This window comes from Mya arenaria, chromosome 3 (assembly GCF_026914265.1).
Source record: "Mya arenaria isolate MELC-2E11 chromosome 3, ASM2691426v1".
Taxonomy (NCBI): domain Eukaryota; kingdom Metazoa; phylum Mollusca; class Bivalvia; order Myida; family Myidae; genus Mya; species Mya arenaria.
The window spans coordinates 5,982,897-6,004,661 of record NC_069124.1 but is presented as its reverse complement, the minus strand read 5'-3'; the positions used below and the strand labels follow the sequence as shown (position 1 = coordinate 6,004,661).

The following is a 21,765-nucleotide window of genomic DNA, read 5'->3' as shown; positions in this document are numbered from 1 at the left end:
AAGTTTTATTTCGGACATCGAAAAAATAACAGGGCAGAATATATACCAAATATTTCCATTATGTAGTCAGCAGAATTTGTCACCTGTGATCTACCCCGCGTTTGGACTGATTACAAGCGCCAATTAGAATATATCTACCAAAGGATATCGTGTTCATCGTAGCGGAACAAAGCAGATGGTCACGTTAATCTGATGGTTGTGATATTGTCACTTTTATCGGGGTGTAAATGACAAACCTGGTATGTGTATTACAATTTTTACTGAATGAAAAAAAGAATAAGTTTCAGACTGATTTTTTAACCATTTTCTGATCCTGAAATCGGTCTAGTCTTATCAAAAGCGGTCCTGACCGGCAAATTGTCTGTTTTTGAAGCCCTGGTTCCTACCAACCATGAATGAAGGTTGGTCATGATCAGCAGCCCCGCCCTATTGATTTTGAGTTCAATGGTCTTTGAGACCTTGAACACAATAAGCTTGTGACAAACGTATGTTTGGTCCTACAGTTCACAAACTTGGTACAGAAGTTGGTTTAAATCAACAGATGACCTCTACAGATTTTGAGGTCAGTAGGTCAAAGGTCATTATATGTTCAACGGTCCTGAAACTTGGTCATGACCTATAATTAACCCACAGGCATATAATGCTGAATTACTAATTGGCTGCCATAAGGGAGACAATGTGTACCGCTTTGAACAGAGATGCTTTATAATGTCAAATAATTTAGATGAAGAACCTGTAATCACTATGAATGTCTACACCATATAAGACAAATTTCTTATCAGGCTCTAGTGCATCAGCTGGGCCGAAATAGCAGAAGAGGGGGAGGGGGGGAAGCCTGCTGCCCTTTTACTAAGACCTGCTGTGTACTTTTGTTTGACAGAGCAGCCTCTGATAGTTATTCAATTTATTAGACATATTGTCAAGCCAACTTTAAGAAATAGGTTTAAAATAATAAAATACATCATTTTGATACGTAAAGATAACAGCTAAGACTAAGGTTTTCATAACAAACAATTAGTATTGAAAGTAGTTACAACACATACACAATATGAATTTGACATTGACCCCTGCAAGTGCCCCATTAAGGCTCATTAAATGCGCATCAAAACCCTAGTGCGGTGGTGCACATCCCATTTTTAAATTTGCTTCAAGCTTAAAATATGTCCTTCCTGAGCTATCATTATTGTACTTAAGGAGAGAAATCAGTGAATCTTATGTAAGGGGTGTAGAACAATCATGTGGTGATGCATGCGCAAGATTGACCTGGATCTGGTCAGTACCACAAGAGCATTGGCTCTTTAATAAATGCAAAAAGAACAGAACTGAAAGATGTCCATTAAAAAATTCTAAAAGTCTTTTTAAAAGTCATAGCCCTTAGTCAAACTTTGACCTTATTTAATTTGTCCACTCCCTTAAACTTGATAATTTCATATCTTCACAAAACTTGACATATTTTTTTGACTGAATATGATCAACAATCCGATCAGGCTGTCCTGTTAGCGCTGTGCTTTTCTTATACAATCATTACCAAAAGTTCAAAAGTATAATATTTCGCTCAAGTTACATCATTTCTACTCATAAGTAATAATTGCTATTTTTTTCCATTTCACAAGGAGGGCGTTCCAAACAGGATATTTGCGGAATTAGTTTTATCATTTGCCTAGTGACCAACTGTTTGATCCAACATCTCTTTTTATAGATACACAAATACTTGAACTGACCAAATTTCATCAAAATGGGTTGAAAAGTGGCCTTTGGACTGTTGACAAGCAAAATGTTGATGACAGATGATGAAACTACGGTACATGTAGTGTTTTTATAAAAATGTATTTCTCATCAATATACAATCATGATATATATCACAGTACTGAACAAAACATGATAACAGATACATTCAACACATTCAATATATAAGCAAAACATTAAAATTTAAGAAGTAACAAGAATTGCATTCTGTTGAAAATTAGACTTGCAGAAGGTATTGTGGAGCATCTTCAATTGTATACATAACTTAGGTATCTAGAATAGCAAGAAAATGTTTGAGTAATGGTGTCAAACATGGTCATGGTCACCTGCTTCATTAGGGCTAACATGGTCATGGTCACCTGCTTCATTAGGGCTAACATGGTCATGGTCACCTGCTTCATTAGGGCTAACATGGTCATGGTCACCTGCTTCATTAGGGCTAACATTTATGAAAGACGGGTGAACTTTTTCATATACCAAAAAACAAGAATGTTTTTTTACTGTAGGGTATTCAAACAAAAACAAATTGTGTATACTAATACTTCTTGCATCATAGCTGTTTTTAGTTAAATAGAAAAAAATACTGGTCAATTTTGGCATAAACAAAATAAAATTGTACATCCAATTACAAAATATAACAAATCTGTCATACATAATCGTTTTACATTTTTAGATACAATAAATATGTCTTCTCTGAGATGACAAAATACACTTCTAACATGTGTGATGATGGTTAAAATGCTTTTATGTATTTTATTTATTTTAATATATTATCTATAGTCTATTGTCACATTGTTGCTAGATTTTCTTGTAAGTCTGTGCCTCAGGAGTATCCACACGTAGCAATGATCCGGGCTCATGTATCAGGTCAACTATGTATGTTTTGGGCGGGAACTTCGGTGCACCAGGCTGAAATCAGCAACAAATACATTTTCATTTTGTCATAATAATTTAGAAAATAAAACATCTATAACAAAGTTAAATATTGTTACAAATATGATGAACTAGGAAATTTGATCATTTCTCAGCAATGGATAAGAAATATTAACACTTATGTTAATGATTAAAAATAAAAGAATATATATATCACATAGTACAGAATAGAAATACTACAGATGAAATATGACTGATTATTTTTTCCTTAAAATCAAAATATATAACACATGAAAAAGTTTTTATTCACATTCTTTAATTTGACATGAAATTGTCATTATGTAATTATAATTATTTATATGAAGTTAGAGACATGCATTTGGTAAACAGGGAATGCATTGATATTAGAACTGGCAAATGGTTAAATAGGTGATCACCAGGAATATCTTGGGTAATCATAGTTTGCCTCCTATTCATATAGTTTAACATGTACTTAGTTCAATATAGTAATTTATATATCATATATATCTTGAGCATTAAAACTGCTTACAACAACAAATATAATATATAGGCAATTCAAAATAATAATGAACAATGCTAACAATAGAATAAATTCTATAGAATTCACAAGTAACCAATTTTTATATTTTTTTCGAAGCCTCTCTTCTGAATCATTTCATGGTATGTTATGTGGCTGCTCAAATGTTTTTCCTTTCCAAAGAAGCTGCTAAAGCAGAAAGTTTATGCAAAATGACTGCGACAAAGCATGTGACAGTTAAATCTACACTATCACCTGCAATATGGAAATTTAGCTGCAGATTATATCTTTAGAAACACCTGCAGGAAATATGTATAAAAATGCTTGCAGACAAACTCAATAGAATAGAACAGCTGCAGTATGTATACATAGCAATATGCAGGTAGAATTTCAAGAAACACCTGCATAAAAAACAGGTGTATAGAAACACCTGCAGTTATGTATTGGAATGCCTGCATAAATAATGTACAGAAACACCTGCAGAAAATACCAGAACTAATATAGAAAAGCCTGCAGAAAATCGGTCCAAAAACACCTGCAGAATATTTCTACAAATACACTTTTAACATGCAACATTAACATATGTTGATGAAATTGTTAAGAGCAATGGTGACTATTGATGCTCTGGAAATAGTAATATTATATATAGGATCAGTGGTGGTAAGGGTCTCAAATGTTACACCCCACCATGGTATGATTCTATTTACAACATGTAATCATGGAAACAAGTTACTTTATTATTTTTACTATGCGGTTGTATACTAGATATAACAGAATGTTCAAAGTTGTAACAATTGTTTCCATGATTAACTTTCATAACAAGTAGGTTACAATATACCATGCCCCTAAGTAGGTTACAATATGCCATGCCCCTTTTAACATTTCTAAGGTCAACAGGCCGGTCCGGTAAACAAGAAAGCTTTGGCAACAATTATAATTTCATAAAGGTACAAATTAATGCACTAGTAATATGACTTTGCAATTAGCTACATACAAGTTTGCATTAGTGCTGATTACTGTATCAATCAAAGAATACTCTTTGTAGAGTAATCAACTAATTCACATTAATTAAGTTTTCTCAAAATCTTTAATGTAAAATCTTTACTTTGACTATTGTTCTTGACATCGACATTTTCAAACAAAATAACTGACCCCCCTTGGTATTTAGTTCCCATTTTATTGCCAAAGCCTGGAACTGGCTGCTGGTTGACCATACACACTTACTGTTGGACTAAAAGCAAACAAAACATCCTCCAGCTGTAATGGATAACCACAAAATGTTTCTAGTCTATTCTTCTAGTCTATGTGCACTTCTATTTTAAACTCTAACTTGCTCTAGTGCTCATTAAAAAGAAAATTTAAGTTAAGACTAAATAACTTAGCACGATGATGATCTAGATGTCTATTTTTTCTATTTACATTAAAAAAAATTGCCTAGTCCTCCATGTTGATAAAACTTGATGTTTATATTGTTTAACACGCAAGGTGTTAAGCCATCATTGTTTATTTCAATATTGCACTCCAATTTGATTAGCACAGTGCCATTTCACCAATTACATAAGACGTTACAAAAATCATCTATTCTTTTACACAAACGTATACTGTCAGTTACATTTTTCTAAGAACAAATACCGTTATTCAATTGCAGAAGATACTGCTAATTTTTTAACGCAATGAATAATGACTTAAAATGTAAATAGAAGTATTGATCACATTTTTTCTTGTGTTAATGCTGCATGAACACAAACTAAAATGACTAAGACATGCTAGCGTGCTTCATGGAATTTGCTTGGGTGCCCTACTGCATTCATACAGTATAAACACAAGAAAAAAAGCAAACAATCCCAAAATAACATATTTATCTATCTTGTTAATGTTTTTTTTATCAAGCTATTTTTATTCAGATAATACCTTATGTATGTAAAAACACAATGTAGAAAAGATGTCTAAAAGACAAATAAATTTTGCCCCAACAATTTACTGATGATAATGTCTCACACAATAAAATAAAACAAAAAACAGCCTGTTAATGTGTTAGTATGATTGGCATACAACAACATGTATCAATACATACTGAATATTCTTCCTCAGGTAACAAGACTTCATTCCATGCCCGGTTGTATTCTCCTCGAACTAGTGAACAACTTACGGCGATTTTGTCAGCTAATGTCTGTCAAATATATATATATATATATATATATAGATACACAAGAAGTGAACAAATGAAATATGATCATTTTGTTTTCAGCGTAGTGTATAACCACCCAAATTTCATCTATTTATGTGATTAATTACTTAAAATAGTCATTATATATTTTAACTCATTTCCTGATGTCATTAGAAAAGAGCTGACGTTGAGAAAAAGAAGTATTTTTTTAATATTTTTGGTAACACTTATTATCAAATCATAAAATACACCATTATACCTTAAATAGTAGAGCCCTATGTACATGAATGCCCGCCTTGATTTTGCCGAGGGGAACCACATTTGACTTGAGCTCATACTTTATCTGACTAATGGGCAGCTCCCAGCCAAAGTTGCTAAGCTGACCCCTCTCAATACTCCCGCCCATTTTCTCCGCAACAAACCTGTAAGGAAATGGTGTAAGGCAATGAAGTACATAAAATGGGATGCATGGTGTGTGTATGCTTTGGTGTCACTGTCATTGTCTATGGCAGCGCCATTGGCGGGAACTCTAAAACTCTTAAAGATATTCAAATGAAACTTAGTGTGCATGTTGCAAGAGACAATATGAACATATATAGCCATGGCACTCTTGTTTTGAACTTCTTTAATCTGCATAAAAAACTAACAAAATAAAAGTATGAGCTTCCTATAAAGGACTTATAAAGGGTATTGTGCCTGATGCTAAAATTGCATCTTCTGTAAAATGCCTGGCAACAATAAGTATATGCCCATCATCAAACTGTGAAAACCAACAATGAGAGCATTTAAATAAAGCAATCTGATGGCTTGTACAGAATATTAAATTGAAATGAAGTACTATTACATTTGAAAAAAATGGAAATAAATCGAGCATATAAGCACCATTAAAACCTTAGCAAAGACTTACCCAGCAAGTGCCTTGACCTGTTCGCGTGTGGTTGGGAGGGGCTGAATCTTCTCTGTGACCTCCTCGATGTACTTCAGCAGAGTTGAGTCACACGGGGCCTCAAATGGTTTGTTTTCTGCCGCTGATATTGCTTCTGCTTCACGTTGCAGCTGGGCCTGGAGCTCTTCCTCGCGTTGTTTCTCCTCACGCTCCTGCTGTTTGCGGGTCTTCCTGTGGAACACGAGGGAGTAGGTTGTTTTAGAACTGGTGTTATAGTATTGTTGATTTTTTTGATTTTTTATATACTTAGTTTAAAATTGTATTATTTAGTAAATGTATGTGATATCTCACTTGATTCAAAAAGTAATGCATGAGGAAAATAAAAATGATTTATTTACAAAATAGCAAAAGTTGAATTAAAAGAAGAGTAACAAAATATGATGTGCCTTTATACAACATAAATACAAAATCAGCACAAAACATGGTTATAAAAGCAGAATAATAAGAGTAAAATTTTTGTCACAATAAATAACAATCACAACTCGATTTTACGAAGCAAAACAGCATGCAAGTCATTCTATTTCTTGGAATCACAAATATCAAATAAACCATGCGTTCCAAGACATGCTAAAATGGTATTTGAGAGAAATGACTCAAATGAAAAGAACTTCAACTGATGTCAATAAAAAACACTCAAAACATGCTATGACTATAACTAACAAGAGTACCCCCAAGAGTATGTTAACGCTACTCTGTTTTTATTCTTTGGTCATGTTGGCCAAAATAATATTGGCAAGATAAATGGACCTTGCTATACATTATGAATAGTGTCAGAGGTGACATTTTCATGTTTCATGTGAATAACTTAAACATTTCATTATGGCCAAGTGCAAATGGATTTGTGTAAAGCCACGGCCAAATGACACCAAGGCTATGGCACCAGTGAATACCTCAACCATTATTCTCCGAAAACTATAGAGTCTAAACCTCACGCCCATGTTTAGGTAGTGAAAACTAGAATCAGGGAACCAAGAATTCACTATAACCTTATCCTCTATCAAGCTTGAGGAAATAGAAATTCAAAGACTTCCACCAGAAATAAGATCTATATGTAAATAAAGTAAGAATATGTATAATTAAGTATAATATAATCTACAATGTATAAAAGATGTATATATAACACACTGTAAAAACCCTATAATCTGGTTTATCATAGTACAATTAGGGACAACAGATCTTTACACTATGTGCAAGTAACAATGTCTGCCCTTTTTGGTTCAATTGTACCTCACACGGTGCGATCCCTTACTTTGATTTACTTGCCGAAGAATTTCTACTACCAGAGCCTTTGTCATCCCTAGAAAAATGAAACAATGCATGGAATTCATCATAGGGTTTAGACGCTTTGCTTTATTTAATGAAAAAATATACCTCCAACATCAATGTCATCCCTAAACAAATGTCACAGTTGCATGGAACTCATCATAGGGATTTACTGGCACAATGGTTTGGTTTACTGACAAGAGAAACTCCTAATTACTGTAATCATACACCACCTGATTTAACTGATAATAGCACCTAGCCTGTGTTAACATTGAAGTTCTGTGGAGTTCCGTTGCCCAATGATTTCAGTTTTTGTCATGAAGGGTATAAGAGTAAGCCAAATACCATGAACTTTAAGTTTCTATGACGATAAGAAACTAAATCAACATGCAAATTATTAATTCCCAAAACCGAAACCTGTCTTTATAAGGCCTCACCGATTAAATGCGACGATAGCAGTCACCGAGTCTCGCCTTGATACACTAGATGACAAAATATTCATAAGGCTCCATGTGAATGATATACATACAGTATGACACTGCCATGCCCAGAGTTATACATGCACATGCCAGAGACATTCACAAATACAAGCGCTGCATGCACTGTCGGAAACTGAAAATTAATGCTTGAGAGCAAGAAGGTTCTATCTGCCTCTCCATGTTTATTTAAGTTAGTTAGAACCATTTCAAGAGGTGCCTGCAAGACTGCAGTACTTAGCTGAATGTATAGACGGAAATACTGCAGTCTAGCGTCAGCATCCCTTGATTTCGCTTTCACCCCTTTAAATTAACTATAGTGAGACCAACAAAATGAAACATTCATCTGTATATGTCAGTGACTACATGAACAATAAGTAACATTCCATACAATGGTTATGTCATTCAAACACAATAAAACTACATGTATACTTCACTGTCAAACCAGTCTTACTTACGTAGGGGAATGCCTGCAAAATGGGACCAAAACTGTTAACTTATTTTGTTTTAAAAATGACAGATTTCTTGTGTAAAAATATAATATGTAAGACATTAAGATTTTTTATCACATGTTTATCATAATGAAACTAAACTAAATTAAAAACAATGCCATGTTGTTGTTTTGAAAACAAACAAAAAACTAATTATAAACTTTGGAAGCAATGTATAATTTGATTTATTAATGTGTATGAGTTTCCTTTTCCATAAATTAATCCAACAGAAAAAAAAACAAGAACTGTATTGAAAAATCCATATCGCATTACTGTTGTTTACTGATCATGTATCATGCCAGTGCCGTGCGTTGAATGTAGCCATTCACACACTGACGTTTATTTAAGATTAAAGAATACTTGCTTATGAATCAATAACATATTTTATTCAGCAACTAAAAATACTATTCAAAATAATTTGATAACTGTTTTGTGTTTATAATCAAGAAAATGCACTCAGTAATAAATGCCATAAACAGTGCATACTCCTGCATCGGTCAAGACTGCGTAACATTTACACACGGAAAATGACGTGATACAGGTCGTCATAAAAGTATCCTAACAAAATATCCTTTGTGAACACTTTTCCAGGAAAATTAAACAAAATATATAGCACCCTAAATAAGTTTGCCCTAAACAAATCAGTTACAATTTTCTTTTTAAATATATTAATGTATATGCACTGTATTAATGCAGTGTTAAAAATGAAAAATAGCAGAGAACGCAGATGTTAAGATGTTAGAACTTTGCACGAAGACAAATAATCTCAATACAAATGTACACTGAATACAAAATTATAACTCATGGACATGCAAAAATCCAAGACTTAGTGCAAATAATGGAATAGGAGGCAAACAAATGGGTATACATGACTCAGCAATTGTTCTATGATTAAAGCAGCCCACAAATACTGAATTTTGTTAAAGCAACACATACATAAAATGTTTTATTTGTGTTTGGCAGATTTCTAAAAAAGAATATTAAAATCATTTATGTAGGAACTATTTCATGGCAACACAATTATAATTATGGTGCATCAGAAACTGTGACTGAAGTGAACAGTGGTCAATATTAGAATAAATCTTGCAAACACTGTGTGGTTAAAATATATTTGGGCTTGTTCAAAATTTGAAATTTAAATAGCCATTGACAAAGCATCACAATGATATAGGAATATGGGATTTTGAATCTAAATGTCTAATTTTGAACTGCAGTAATTCATTAATAACCATTCTAGAATTAACACAGAAAATGCAGGTACATTGTATTATTCACTGCTGTGATTTTTCAGACAAACAGGAAGTCATTTGGAAACAGGAAGTATGTATGTTGTGTTAAAAATAGGTCAGGGAGAGTCAAGTGTAAAGTGTCGGGATTCCATGGCAACCTACTTTGACCCGCTTCTTTCCCTGGAGTGTGGCTTTTCACGTTTAACTTCAAAATCATTCTTCCGAATTACACTGCGGAGGCAAAGCAATTATTACTGTTATTGCAAACATGTCAGGATCATCATCTGTTTCACAACTGATAGAACCAAAATTTTACTTTTGCCTTATTCACCCCCTCCCCTACCCCCACCCCACACACTCCTTTTTCATCACCTAACTTTTCTCCCTGTGGACATTTTTTCTGTATTAAAGTGGCATGCCGTATTTTTAAGTCATGAATGATTTAAACTGATACAGTAATACAGTTTTGCATTCATTTTTTTAAACTCTTTTTTGTGTAAAATATGGTATCATCAGCTCATAAAACAAACGTGAAACATAAAACTTCCAAAAAGCGCACCAAAAAAAATTCAAAGCAAAACAGAAATGGCGTCTCATGTTTTAGATGACTGTTGTGCTCTGTTGCCTCGCGTAAAAACATGTGATGGTGCTGAAAACTTCCTTCACTTCTATGAAAGTAAAGGCTGTATTGTTTTTGAAATTGCTCTTGGAAATTGTATGACTTTAGCAATCAGATGTTTGTTCCTCAAAAAGTATGATATTGTTATGAATATGCAATGTGGACATCATTTGCTTGAATTTTTAGGTTTTGGAATGGTTCTTCACTAATGAAGAAGATGTTCAGCCGAAAAATTCAGTATTTGAAGTTGAACAATTATATATGTTTTTGTTTAAAAATAATAATTTATTTAAGTACCTCCATACAATAATTTGCTCACCAAAACATGTCAAGAGATTTCGTAGCAAAAGAATTGAACTGAATTACAAACTTCCAACGAGCAGTTTCAATAGTTACTCTGATGTTAAAAATCGCACACTGCATGACTCAATACTTACGCTCGTCCTTCACTTTATGGCAAAATCACACAAAAGCATTCAGGTGAAAAGGTAGGAAGGAAAATTCTTATTCGGCACTTTTTGTATTAGGCAATATACAGAGGCGAATACAAAAGACACATTGTTAAAATTAATAATAGAGTAAGTGACTGTTTAAACGTGCTAAGACATGATACATATGAAGTGAAATTAATGCTGTCTACATGGGATGTTTCTATATATAATGCAAAATTTATTTTGCAAATATTTCAGATTGGAAATATACATAAAAATATGAGCAATATTATGCATGATTAAACATTGTCTTTTGAAGTGTACAATGCCTAAAAGCTGTGGCTAGTTATGTATTATAGTGGAAATTAAAGTAAAATGACTTTCAGCTACAGCAGAACTGTCCTATATGACACTACATCCGTAGCCAAATACAATCAAAATAACTTTGTTTGTAAAAATTTAGCCCAAAATTCCATTGAACTTACGTTTTTGAGTCTCGCCCGGTACGTGAGTTTTTTCCGGTGACACTGGTTTTTGAGCTTTCTTGTTTTGCATCCAGCTCGGCCTGTGACTGGGTCTGGGAGAAGGCAGGGCTAAAACAGCCAGACAACATGGGTGTACATCATGTGACTTTATCATGTGATTTGAGGCTTGAATGGCATGGTAAAATAATGTGGTAAAAATGATGTGACTATGAAATGTATTATAAACTAGCCGGAGTAGAACAGTTTTCATGCCAAGTTCTTTAGTGGTTCAACAATTTTTTTTAAATCTTTTGGTCATAACAACACAATTGAGACATCATTAATAATGATCACATTTCCCATACTCAGGTTTGGCATTGATAAGAATGATTGGTCTCTTCTCATTCATTTCCTGTTTGGCATACTCTTCTAGTGTTAGGAATTTGGTTCCTGGTCGCAGCTGGCCAATGTCATAGAAACCATTCTCGATAAAGTTGGTACTGCCTAAAAACAATTGATAATTTGCATAATTCTGTCTTTCAGCCATTAATCAGCTATCAAATAATCGCTACATTAACTTCATTGTTTGTGACTTGCAAAAGATAGTGTGCACTTTGTGGTGATGACAGTTAACATAAACATTTATCATGTAAAAACATTATAACTTAATAATGTTTCTCTGTTATAAGATGCACAAATTAGTGATGATGGCCGTAACTTAGAACAAAGTTTGCAGAGTTATTTTCCTTCACAACACTTTTTATTTTATCTATTCTGTACATTCCCAACCTTATAATTCACATGTAAATGACTATATTAAAAATTATTATTTTAGTTTGCCGCGAAAAATACTCAATTCTTAGTACATACTTAGGTTGCCAGTGAGGGCATATTTTGCTGAGAGGTTGTTGTCAAGCAGTTTCTGAAGGGCAGCTTCCGCAAACGGACTGCGACGAGTGCTTGACATCTGAATCTCCTGTAGTATCTCCATTCCTCTGAAATTTAAAAAAAAATATGGTTAAGAATTAAATGTCAGTTCATTACAATGCATAGTTTAAAGACAATAGTAGGCATCATTGATGTATATAACACATAAAAAAAACCTCCATGCAAGGTAAAAAAAAACTTGGTAATAGAGCATTTCTGAAGTATATGTTCAATTATTGTCTTGAGAGTAATATGAACATTTTACCCAGCACATACCCAAGTTTGCAGATCTCGGTGGCTGTGGGTTCATCCACTGCACACACAGTGACAGCCCAGGCTGCGTTCCTGCGAACCTCATCATTTCCCGAGCTCAATAGACCTATCAGCGGAGCAATACCGTCAGACTGGCGGAACTGAAATTGACAGTAATGTATGTAACACCATGATACCATATTTATGACATACCCTAAATGTATAGCAATATGCGTTTTATGATATTTATGACATTATCTTGATCAAATACCATATTTATGATACAAATTATTAATACCGTATTTATGAAATAAATGATATGATACCATATGTATGAAATAAATTATATGATACCATATTTATGACAAAAATGAAATGATATACATATTTTTTACGTAAATCAACTAAATGCCCATGCATATGTGCTCAATTTGGAAAACAGTAAATTTTATATCACAAAGACTCAGCAAGAGTGCCATGGAGAGAACCAAGGCCATGACAATACTCAACTTTTTCCAATAACAAACAAGCTTTATAAGCATTATTTTCCAAATTATAAATTTAAAACATACAGCTTCAAATAAATCTTCAGCAGTTCTAAATGTATAAAATAGATCATTTATTTTCTTTGTTTTTTCCGCTAACAATGCACTTAAAATAAACGCTAAACATCAGAAAAAACTCTCATCATGCATAAAACAATACAAAAGTACTTACATTTTCTCTAGAGTCAAAGTCACAGACAAATGCAGCCACTGCTAATGCCACTTTGCTCTGAACAGTGACATTTCTGAAATATATCAAAGAATTATTTAATCTACAAAAAATGGTATTAAACAATAAAATGTAGAGAAATCAGAATCAGATAAAGTAAGTACCATAACTTCAGAAGAACTTAAGATATTTTAATGGAACTTAAATGCAATAACATGCACATTTGTATCATATATGGCATGGCCACCTGTAATTACCTTGAACTCAAAGGCTCAATAAGTGCCCTGACAACGCCCTTATTCTGTGCATCCACACGTAGGGTCTCAATCTGAGCAAGGTTTGTGAGGACACATGCAGCATTGGCGACTGCATCCTCCCGACCATCAACCAGGCATGTGATCAGTGGTTCTATACCATTCAGGGTCTGAATTTCCCTGTAATTAGAAATCTGGGATTTAAAAAAAATGCTGCAACATCCCATTAACAAAAAGTCATTGTTTTTTTGTTTTGTTTTTTGTTATTATTTAAAATGTCATGTTTTTCAACAGTCAAGTACTAATTGATATTTTATCCAATTTTAATGATTATCAACCTTTAGGGATGAAATAGTGATGCTGTGTTGAATGAAATTTTAATGATTACATCAGAGTTTCTTCACAAGTAATTCAAGACTTTGTTTCCGCAATTATATTTCATGTGTTGTGCTTTACTTTAGGTCTGTAAAAACAGCAAGAATTCTATTGTAAAACCTTACTGGCAGTTGTTGGAGTTCGCAGTTGTGAGATTTGCAAGGGCTAGGGTTGCTGCCTCTTTCACACTGAGGTTTTCCGACCCCAGCATCTTGATGAGTGGACCTAAACCCTCTGTAAAACACATGGAACATTATATCCTAGCAAAATTTATGTTGTCAATATTAACAAACATACAAGTACAGTGTCCTTCATTTCATTGCATAGTAGACTATATCTGACCTGGAAATAGTGTACAATTACATTTACAAGTTACTGACACTATCATTTTCAACTTATCATTGTAAGTATATCATTTACATTGAGCTTTATTGCGTAAAAAACTTGGTATAAAATGAGTAATGTATCATGCTATGAGCAAAGAGACAAGGTGGCCACATCATGGATGCCTCTCCTTACCCCACTCCCTGACAGAGTCCCTACTGGCGAGGTTTTCAGCCATGACAGCGAGAGCTTGTGCCGCGGCAGCCTGTACCTCGAATGACTCATGGCTCAGCAGGTGGATCAACATCTTCTCAGATTCCTGCTCATGAAGGATCTTCCTGTTCTCAGCTGGAATGACAATGGAAAATCAAGAAAAGAAGGATATTAAAGGAATTTAATAAACAACTGGACAGCCAGGTGATGTAGAAGGTCAAGAGGCGTTTTAAACAATTATTAAACCCAGAAAATCCTTTGCAGAACAAACATGCATATTTCTTTAATGTTAGCTTCATGTACAAATTTTTTAATTTATAAAAAGCTAAACTAGATTTTTCTTTGAGAATCAGACAAGCCAGATATGGTTCAATGGAGCACTTACAACTTCTGGCAGACCTGCAGATGGCCTTGGCGGCACACATCTTGACATCGGGAAGTGTGGGGATGATTGCTTCTCCAGATGGGGGCTCGGAACTGTCTGCAGACTCCTGTTTCTTGGCTGGAATATGTATAAGTGGGTCAAGGTCATTGCTAAAAAATGTATTCTTAGTACTGGAGGAATTTAACAGAAATTTTTGGCTTGAATAGTATGAAATTGAGATTTTAACTGAAGTCAATAGAGCCAAAATTACTTGAACTATAACAAAATTGAATCAAAACCCTGTATAATTCAGTGTTGTCAATTTTGTCAAACAAAGCACCAAATTGACCAAAATTTAAATATAGTGTTTATTTTTGTTTAAATAACATGAAGACAGAGCAACATGAAATCTGACATCACAAAGGTTGTGATAAACGGCAAATTGCTTTCAGAAAAAAGATGGTATGATACATTCCTGGTACCATTTTGGCGTGAGGATGCTTTCTGTAAGAAACTTCATGAAAACATTAATGGATCGGCATACATGCATGATTTAAGATAACCGTCCACCATAACAAAATACACAATGATGAAGAAAGTACACCTTATTGAAGAAAGCGCTTTTTTTGCACATTTTAGTTATTTGGACAGTAAGGGCAGGAAATGTTCTGAATCACATGTGCACAGAAATAAGACTGTTACTCCTCCATTAAGTTTGTCAGTAATTTAAATGAGATAATGCCTGTAATTTATAAATGGAAGGTGCATGGTGCTTTAAAATACCTGATGTCCCATGATTGCATTTTGCTGCTGCTAGATTATAATATGTAACATTATTTCCTACATTACACAATGAAAATAAATAATTCTGTTCATTTTTCAAAATCCATTTTAGGTAACTAGCCTACATTCTAAAACATCTAGATAGCTTTCCTTTGGGGTCAGGCCTTTACATTTATATACCCTTTCAACATTTTTCTTGCATACATGTAGGGAAGTTTATTGCTACCAATACGGTAATTGATATAATTTCATTTACTAGTCTACATGTTTTTTTCTGTTCTTAACTAAACATTTATAACAACAGGATTACAATATAACATTACCAGAAAGAGAGTTAATATTTTCAGCTGAAAACAATGCAAGACAATTATGACAGACTAAGGTAGGTACATATACAGAGAGGTTTTCTAAATGGTATATATTTTGTTGTGATACATTTATAAGGTTTGTTTACAAAAACAATATACTGATTATATATGTTGCAACCATTGTCAATCTTAAATTATGAAACAAAACAAAAGGGTAAATAAATAAATAATCCAGCATGGGGTTAAATAACTATTACTGTCAAAGAATGTTTGAATATAATACTTCACAAATGTCAGTCAGTCTAATCAGTTGACCAAAGTTTCATCAGGGAAGACTAGTCAATCTTAAGATACCACTTCTAACTTAGGTCAAGTTATAATTAAACGCTTAAAATTGAGTTAAATTTGTATAAAAAATATCACATCGCAAACTTACATTCCTTGGCGCTCTTTTTTGCGTTTCTTGACCCCTTGCCACCCTTGTCCCCTTTATCTCCCTTCCCTCCTTTTGGTTCCTCATCTACGGGCACCTGGTCTGTTATGAGGGCCACCAGACGCTTTAGACCCCCTGTCTCCTTGATCAGCTAAAACATTTAAGTCAATTGATTAAATTATTAGTCTTCAGAAGTAAAGGAATATACACTTTTCTGATCATCTGTTTGGCTTGAAGCTGCTACAGCCATTTTCTAGAAATGTGCTTGTTTCTATTTGGTATTAAGCAAATTTCGTTAATTTGACTTATTGTGGCTATGGTAAGTTTTACATACTTTTGTTATTGTAAAGTTTAAAAGTTAGTGAGGTTGATGGTCACCACTTAAAAGAAATTACACGTATCAAATCTATGCTGAAGGGTGAGCCTTTATTTTATAACAAAAATGATATAACTGCACAAAAAACAACTGCTTTTATGGTAATGTACCTCAAGGCTTTCAAGGTCCTCTAGAAGGTTAGAGAGTACCATTACAGCCATAACATGGAGGTCATTCCACTCCGGGTGCGCCACAAAGTCAATCAGCTTGGATATGGCTTCAAGTTCTCTTAAGGCCGACCGGTTCTCACCTGTAATGTAAAAAACGGTAATTTACATGGTCTGACATAATAGTCACTTTTAATCTCAGAGAAGTACAACATATTTCAACATTAATATAACATTAGAATGTATAAAATTCATTTTGACTGCAGCATAATTTTTCCTATCCACTGACAAGCATTTATAGATATATTGTAATTTCCCTTAGTCTTAATATGTACAATACAAAATAATTATTGTTTAGAATACATTGTGCCCCTACCATCTTGTGAAGCTCTCTCAAGTGCGAGCAGAGCCAGTTTCTGTATGATGGCATAGTCAGACTTAAGAACCTCCAACATTGGGCTCAGCCCATCGAGATCGCGAATTGCTGCCCGTGTCTGGTAGTCCTGAACAAATAAAAACAAGTTGCTGTAATGTTGTTCATCATTCATTATCAATGTGAAAATGTTGATCAAATAAATCCACATTTTTAATATATATTGTGTCTATAAACACAATAAAAATACTAGCATCTATTGCGTAAATGCAAATATAAAAATTATTGCATTTACTTGAGTGCCAAGCAGTATGATATTTTTATAATATTATATAGCTACCGGTACCTATCGTAACTGTACAATCATATAGCTACTCGACCAAATCACCAGGTTGAGCTGACCCTTGTGTATAGAATATTGATTCCAGCATGAAATGCATGAGCTTTAATAGAGGTCTTTACCCATTGAACAATTAAGTTGAATCTCAACCTATATCAGTAAAGTATTCCACATTTTCATATATATACCATTGTGATTAAGGTTAATTACCATGAGAAGCAGTGCAAGTGCTTCAATGCTGTTTTTCTGGACATCTGGGTCATTGGCAACAAGACATCTAATAAGTGGCTCCACTCCGCCATTTTCAAATATGGCTGCCTTTGAGCTGAACTCTGTTGCCATATTGGACAAGGCAAGGGCAGAGAACTCATGACAAACTGTGTCCTCTGAAACAACAAACAACAAAAGAATGTTTGGAGTCTTTTTTATTCAGTAGTATTGTTGACTTAAATGTTACTTCAAATTCAAGGAGCATCATGTAGAATTATCAATCAAATGTTTAATGAACTGTTTTTAACACTATTGACTAAGGGAAATATGGAATAACAGTTATGAACTTTCCTTCTGAAGGTGTAGAACAAAATAAAAATAAATGCCTTACCGTCTGGTGCAAGAAGGTTCACAAGAGCTGGGAAAGTTGTTTCTTGCTTCCTCAAATATTTTCGTACCTCAGCTATAAAGAGAAGACAGCAATGTAAAATATATAGAGGATAATTGTTTGTTTCAGCTAAAGTCAGAGAAAGTGTGAAATAATACTTTGATAAACTCGCTATGTCAAACAGTGTAATTATCAGGATATAATCCTACGTTACTTTTTGCATAAACTGTCTAAAAACATGAAATAAAGACTGCTTCTTCTTTAAACTGCCTGAAATTCAAAGTGATAAATTGTAAAAAAATAAATAATTTTTTTCAAGTTTCTCATTTTGTCTGACCTTCTTGAATTCAACACTAACAAAATAATTTTATTTTACACTAACAACCTTATGAATTTCTGAACACATTTTATTCTGTAATCTAAACGAGTCACATAAAGCTTACATAAACCCTTAGAGAACACCTCAAACTAAGATAGAACTGGGAACTTACGATGAGCAGTCATGACCCCAACAGCCATGCAGGCATTACGTCTCACTATCTTATCTTCACTCTGCATCAAGGCCAGCAAATGCTCCACTGCTCCCAGGTCCAGCAGCTGCTTCTTGTTCTCATCACCTAAACGTGGTGTGCACAATTATTGTTATTACAATTCATCATTTGTTCCTGAATTTGTTTTAATTTGCATCACATACAGTGAGTAACACGGTATCTATGTACAAATCTATACACATATATATATGTTGAACATGTATACTAATTTGTACACTAATATTAAGATTGTTAAATTTATGTTTTCTTAATTTGTGTTTGTCACAAGATAATATCAGCTCTATCAAATTGTGTATTTCACATATTTGTGCCTTACATTTGGAGACAAACTTGTAGATGGCTTCACAGGCTTTCGATTGCACATCTTCCTCAGGGCTGCTTAGCATTAGAACAACAGTTCCTGCATTTCTGCTCTCCACAGCCAGAGTGTCAAACTGAAAAATTAATTTAGATTTCATGGTTATGTATGAATGTTTGTAAATAAGAAGGTTCATAGTGCTGCACTTGACCAAAATATTTGGCCATGCATTAAGACTGTAAATGGAAAAGACCAATGCCAATGTAACTAAACAAATATTTAAGCTAGAGGTATGGGAATTTTTACACATGTGTATAATGGAACTATTACCAAGTTTCATTTTAATATATGTTGCTGTTTTCAAGCAAAATGGCCAACATCAAAGAACTTGCACACTACATGTACTTCTGACAACAACAAAAATGCCCTGAAGACTATAAAAATACCTCAACTGTTTTCTTTGTAAAACTAATACGCTAAAAATAGGTAAGAGCAAGAGTTTTAATATTCATTAAAGCAACATTTTATATTAGCAATATGCATGTTTACTTACAACATCATCTGGAGGGGGCTTCTCATCCTTTTTTACTTTCTTTCCCATTTTTCACTAGAAAAATAATTACATATTGTAGGTAAAAAGTACACATAAATTGTATGATGAATGCTAATTTTGTTATTTTATTAGTTATGCAGTTTTCATATTTGTTCACAATGCATAACTTAAGGGGTTTCTCTCTGAGAATGACACAAAAATGCATTATCCATAATGCCAGAATTAATATATACTTAAAATTTATATATTAAGCGATTTAAATTTTCTTTTAGAATAATGTTGATCTTGGCCAAAGCATACCACTATTCCAGCAACTACAATTCCTTATCAGCACTGAAACTTGTTTCAAATTTAGTGCAAATTAAAAAAATAGTATAGTACATTGTATTGTCAGCAGCGCATGCATGACATTCTTCTTTTATCTCAATTGCCTTATTTATGCTGTTCAGGAAACTTCAAAGACTAATTTTTATTATTTATAGTAATTTCCTGCATAATGCAAGCTTTTGGTAACTTTTAATAAATATAAATGATTTACAATACTTCATATTCTGGCTTGAAAAACTTTCTCAAAGTTGCTATATTCAACATTCTATGAGAGTCCCTCTATTAGTTTAGGTGTTACAGGTGTGTTTACAATATCGGTTGAATGCCAATATCACACAGAGCATGTCCACAAGGAGCACTTTTGGTCTATATTGTATACAAACTTTTTCAAGAATCACTTTATGAGCGAATTGGGTCATTTAAGTATTGGCGCAAAATTATTGATATGACCAAGAATTCTGTATTCAACTATTCTTTATAATAATCAGTAGAAAACATATTTTTCATTGATTTTCTTTCATGCTTACTGATATTCATGTGAAAAGTCTCTAATATCATTGAGAAACACCTGCTTAAAGGGATGCATAAAGAAATGCATACAGTATCTGCCATCCATTCGTCATTTTTCCTTAATATGTAATAAATGTTTAATATTATCAACTGCTGAAAAAGGACTTTTATCTCAAAAAGTAGGACAAATATTGTTGCAATCAAAGCACACAGTGCATCAAATATGTAAACAATATTCAAGTTCGCAGGAATCTATCTACATGTATATCTACCTTCCATTAATGCCAAGCCTATAGTGACATAGACATTTGCGCATCAAGCTGCAAGAAGGTTAGTAAAGGTTATGGAAGGAACAGAACTTATAAAATCAAAGCTAAAAAATAGCTGGTATGGATTAGGTTTAAAGTAAAAGAAGTTTGATAACTCCCTATGGCAAGACATGTTCAATATTAGGCAGATAGAAAACAAAATATAAATGATATTTCTTCATTTGCACATTTCTAAGTGTACAATAATTGAAAGGTAAAATATTTGAATCAAAGTAAATCCCACATTTGACATACCTTTAAGATGTAAACACAAAATTATTGCCAAAAATAGTGATATAAAGTTGCACCAATTTTACGTTGTGATAGACAACATGTGTAGTTGCTAAATGACGTCATCTAACTTTGTGTATGTTTTCCGACTACACCCTAAACGCAAAATAGGTTATAGTACACTAATATACACAGAGTTAAAACACTGTGAATCGGTTATTTCCCTTAACCAAAAAAAGTATTCTCCATTTTGTCGATTGTTAAGAATTCCAATACTCATTCATCAGAGGATCGATAATGATAAATTGAACATAATGGTATGCATAGCGTCTTGACTCTGGTGTACGAAAATAAGAATTCATTGAAGAAGTGAAAACCGAAAAAACCCAACGATGAACACTTAAAAAATGTATATAATTTTAAAAGCTGGCCCCAATATCTCGAAACTTCTTAAGTCCCTTATAACAGGATTAAGCTAAGCTCACTATTTTTGTTGTCAATAATTTGCTTTATTTTTACTTCTTTAAGAGTTTTTATATTTAAGATAGGAGTTACCTTCATGATAATCACAATTAACCGTTTTTCATTTATAAAAAATCAATTTCAGTATGTCTTTTGACTTATTGAAATAAGCTATTTAAGCCTGTTAAGCTTAAGAAGTTTCGAGAAATTGGGGCCTGGTGGGGTTGAGAGGTAGGGAGCCTAGTTGAATATATAATTATTTACATCTCCTCTATGCAATCAATCAATCAATCAATCAATCAATCAATCAATCAATCAATCAATCAATCAATCAATGAATCAATCAATCAATCAATCAATCAATCAATCAGCCAATCAACCAATCAATCAATCGACCAATCAATAAATCGATAACTCAATCAATCGATGCATGAACCTTAGGATCTACTGCATTGTCCCTGAATTTAACGAAAAACAACATCTACATTTTCAGTGTATTACATACAAAACGTATTGTGATATTAATGTACAAATGTATGAT

At 33.4% G+C, this 21,765-nt stretch overlaps 1 protein-coding gene across 12 annotated transcripts; it reads right to left on the bottom strand.

Moving 5' to 3' along the window:
- Positions 1–1,047: 1,047 nt before the first annotated feature.
- LOC128228479 (armadillo repeat-containing protein 3-like) lies at positions 1,048–20,876 on the bottom strand. Of its 12 annotated transcripts, none has more exons than XM_052939804.1 (26): positions 20,787–20,876; positions 19,387–19,440; positions 18,852–18,969; positions 18,476–18,601; positions 17,988–18,059; positions 17,597–17,772; positions 17,050–17,176; positions 16,677–16,816; positions 16,194–16,341; positions 15,450–15,479; positions 14,688–14,804; positions 14,285–14,437; positions 13,891–13,999; positions 13,394–13,570; positions 13,140–13,212; positions 12,447–12,583; positions 12,114–12,238; positions 11,609–11,747; positions 11,265–11,372; positions 10,786–10,797; positions 7,520–7,567; positions 6,232–6,441; positions 5,584–5,746; positions 5,232–5,327; positions 4,382–4,414; positions 1,048–2,655 (listed from the first exon to the last, which is right to left on the bottom strand). In XM_052939804.1, the coding sequence occupies exons 2-26, from the start codon at positions 19,432–19,434 to the stop codon at positions 2,545–2,547; spliced, it is 2,796 nt and encodes a 931-aa protein (XP_052795764.1). In that variant the 5' UTR covers positions 19,435–19,440; positions 20,787–20,876; the 3' UTR covers positions 1,048–2,544. The 12 variants fall into 12 exon arrangements, with proteins under 12 accessions (XP_052795764.1, XP_052795765.1, XP_052795762.1 ...); XM_052939805.1 differs by lacking the exon at positions 10,786–10,797 and adding an exon at positions 8,468–8,479; XM_052939802.1 differs by lacking the exons at positions 7,520–7,567; positions 10,786–10,797 and adding an exon at positions 9,892–9,960.
- Positions 20,877–21,765: the final 889 nt, after the last annotated feature.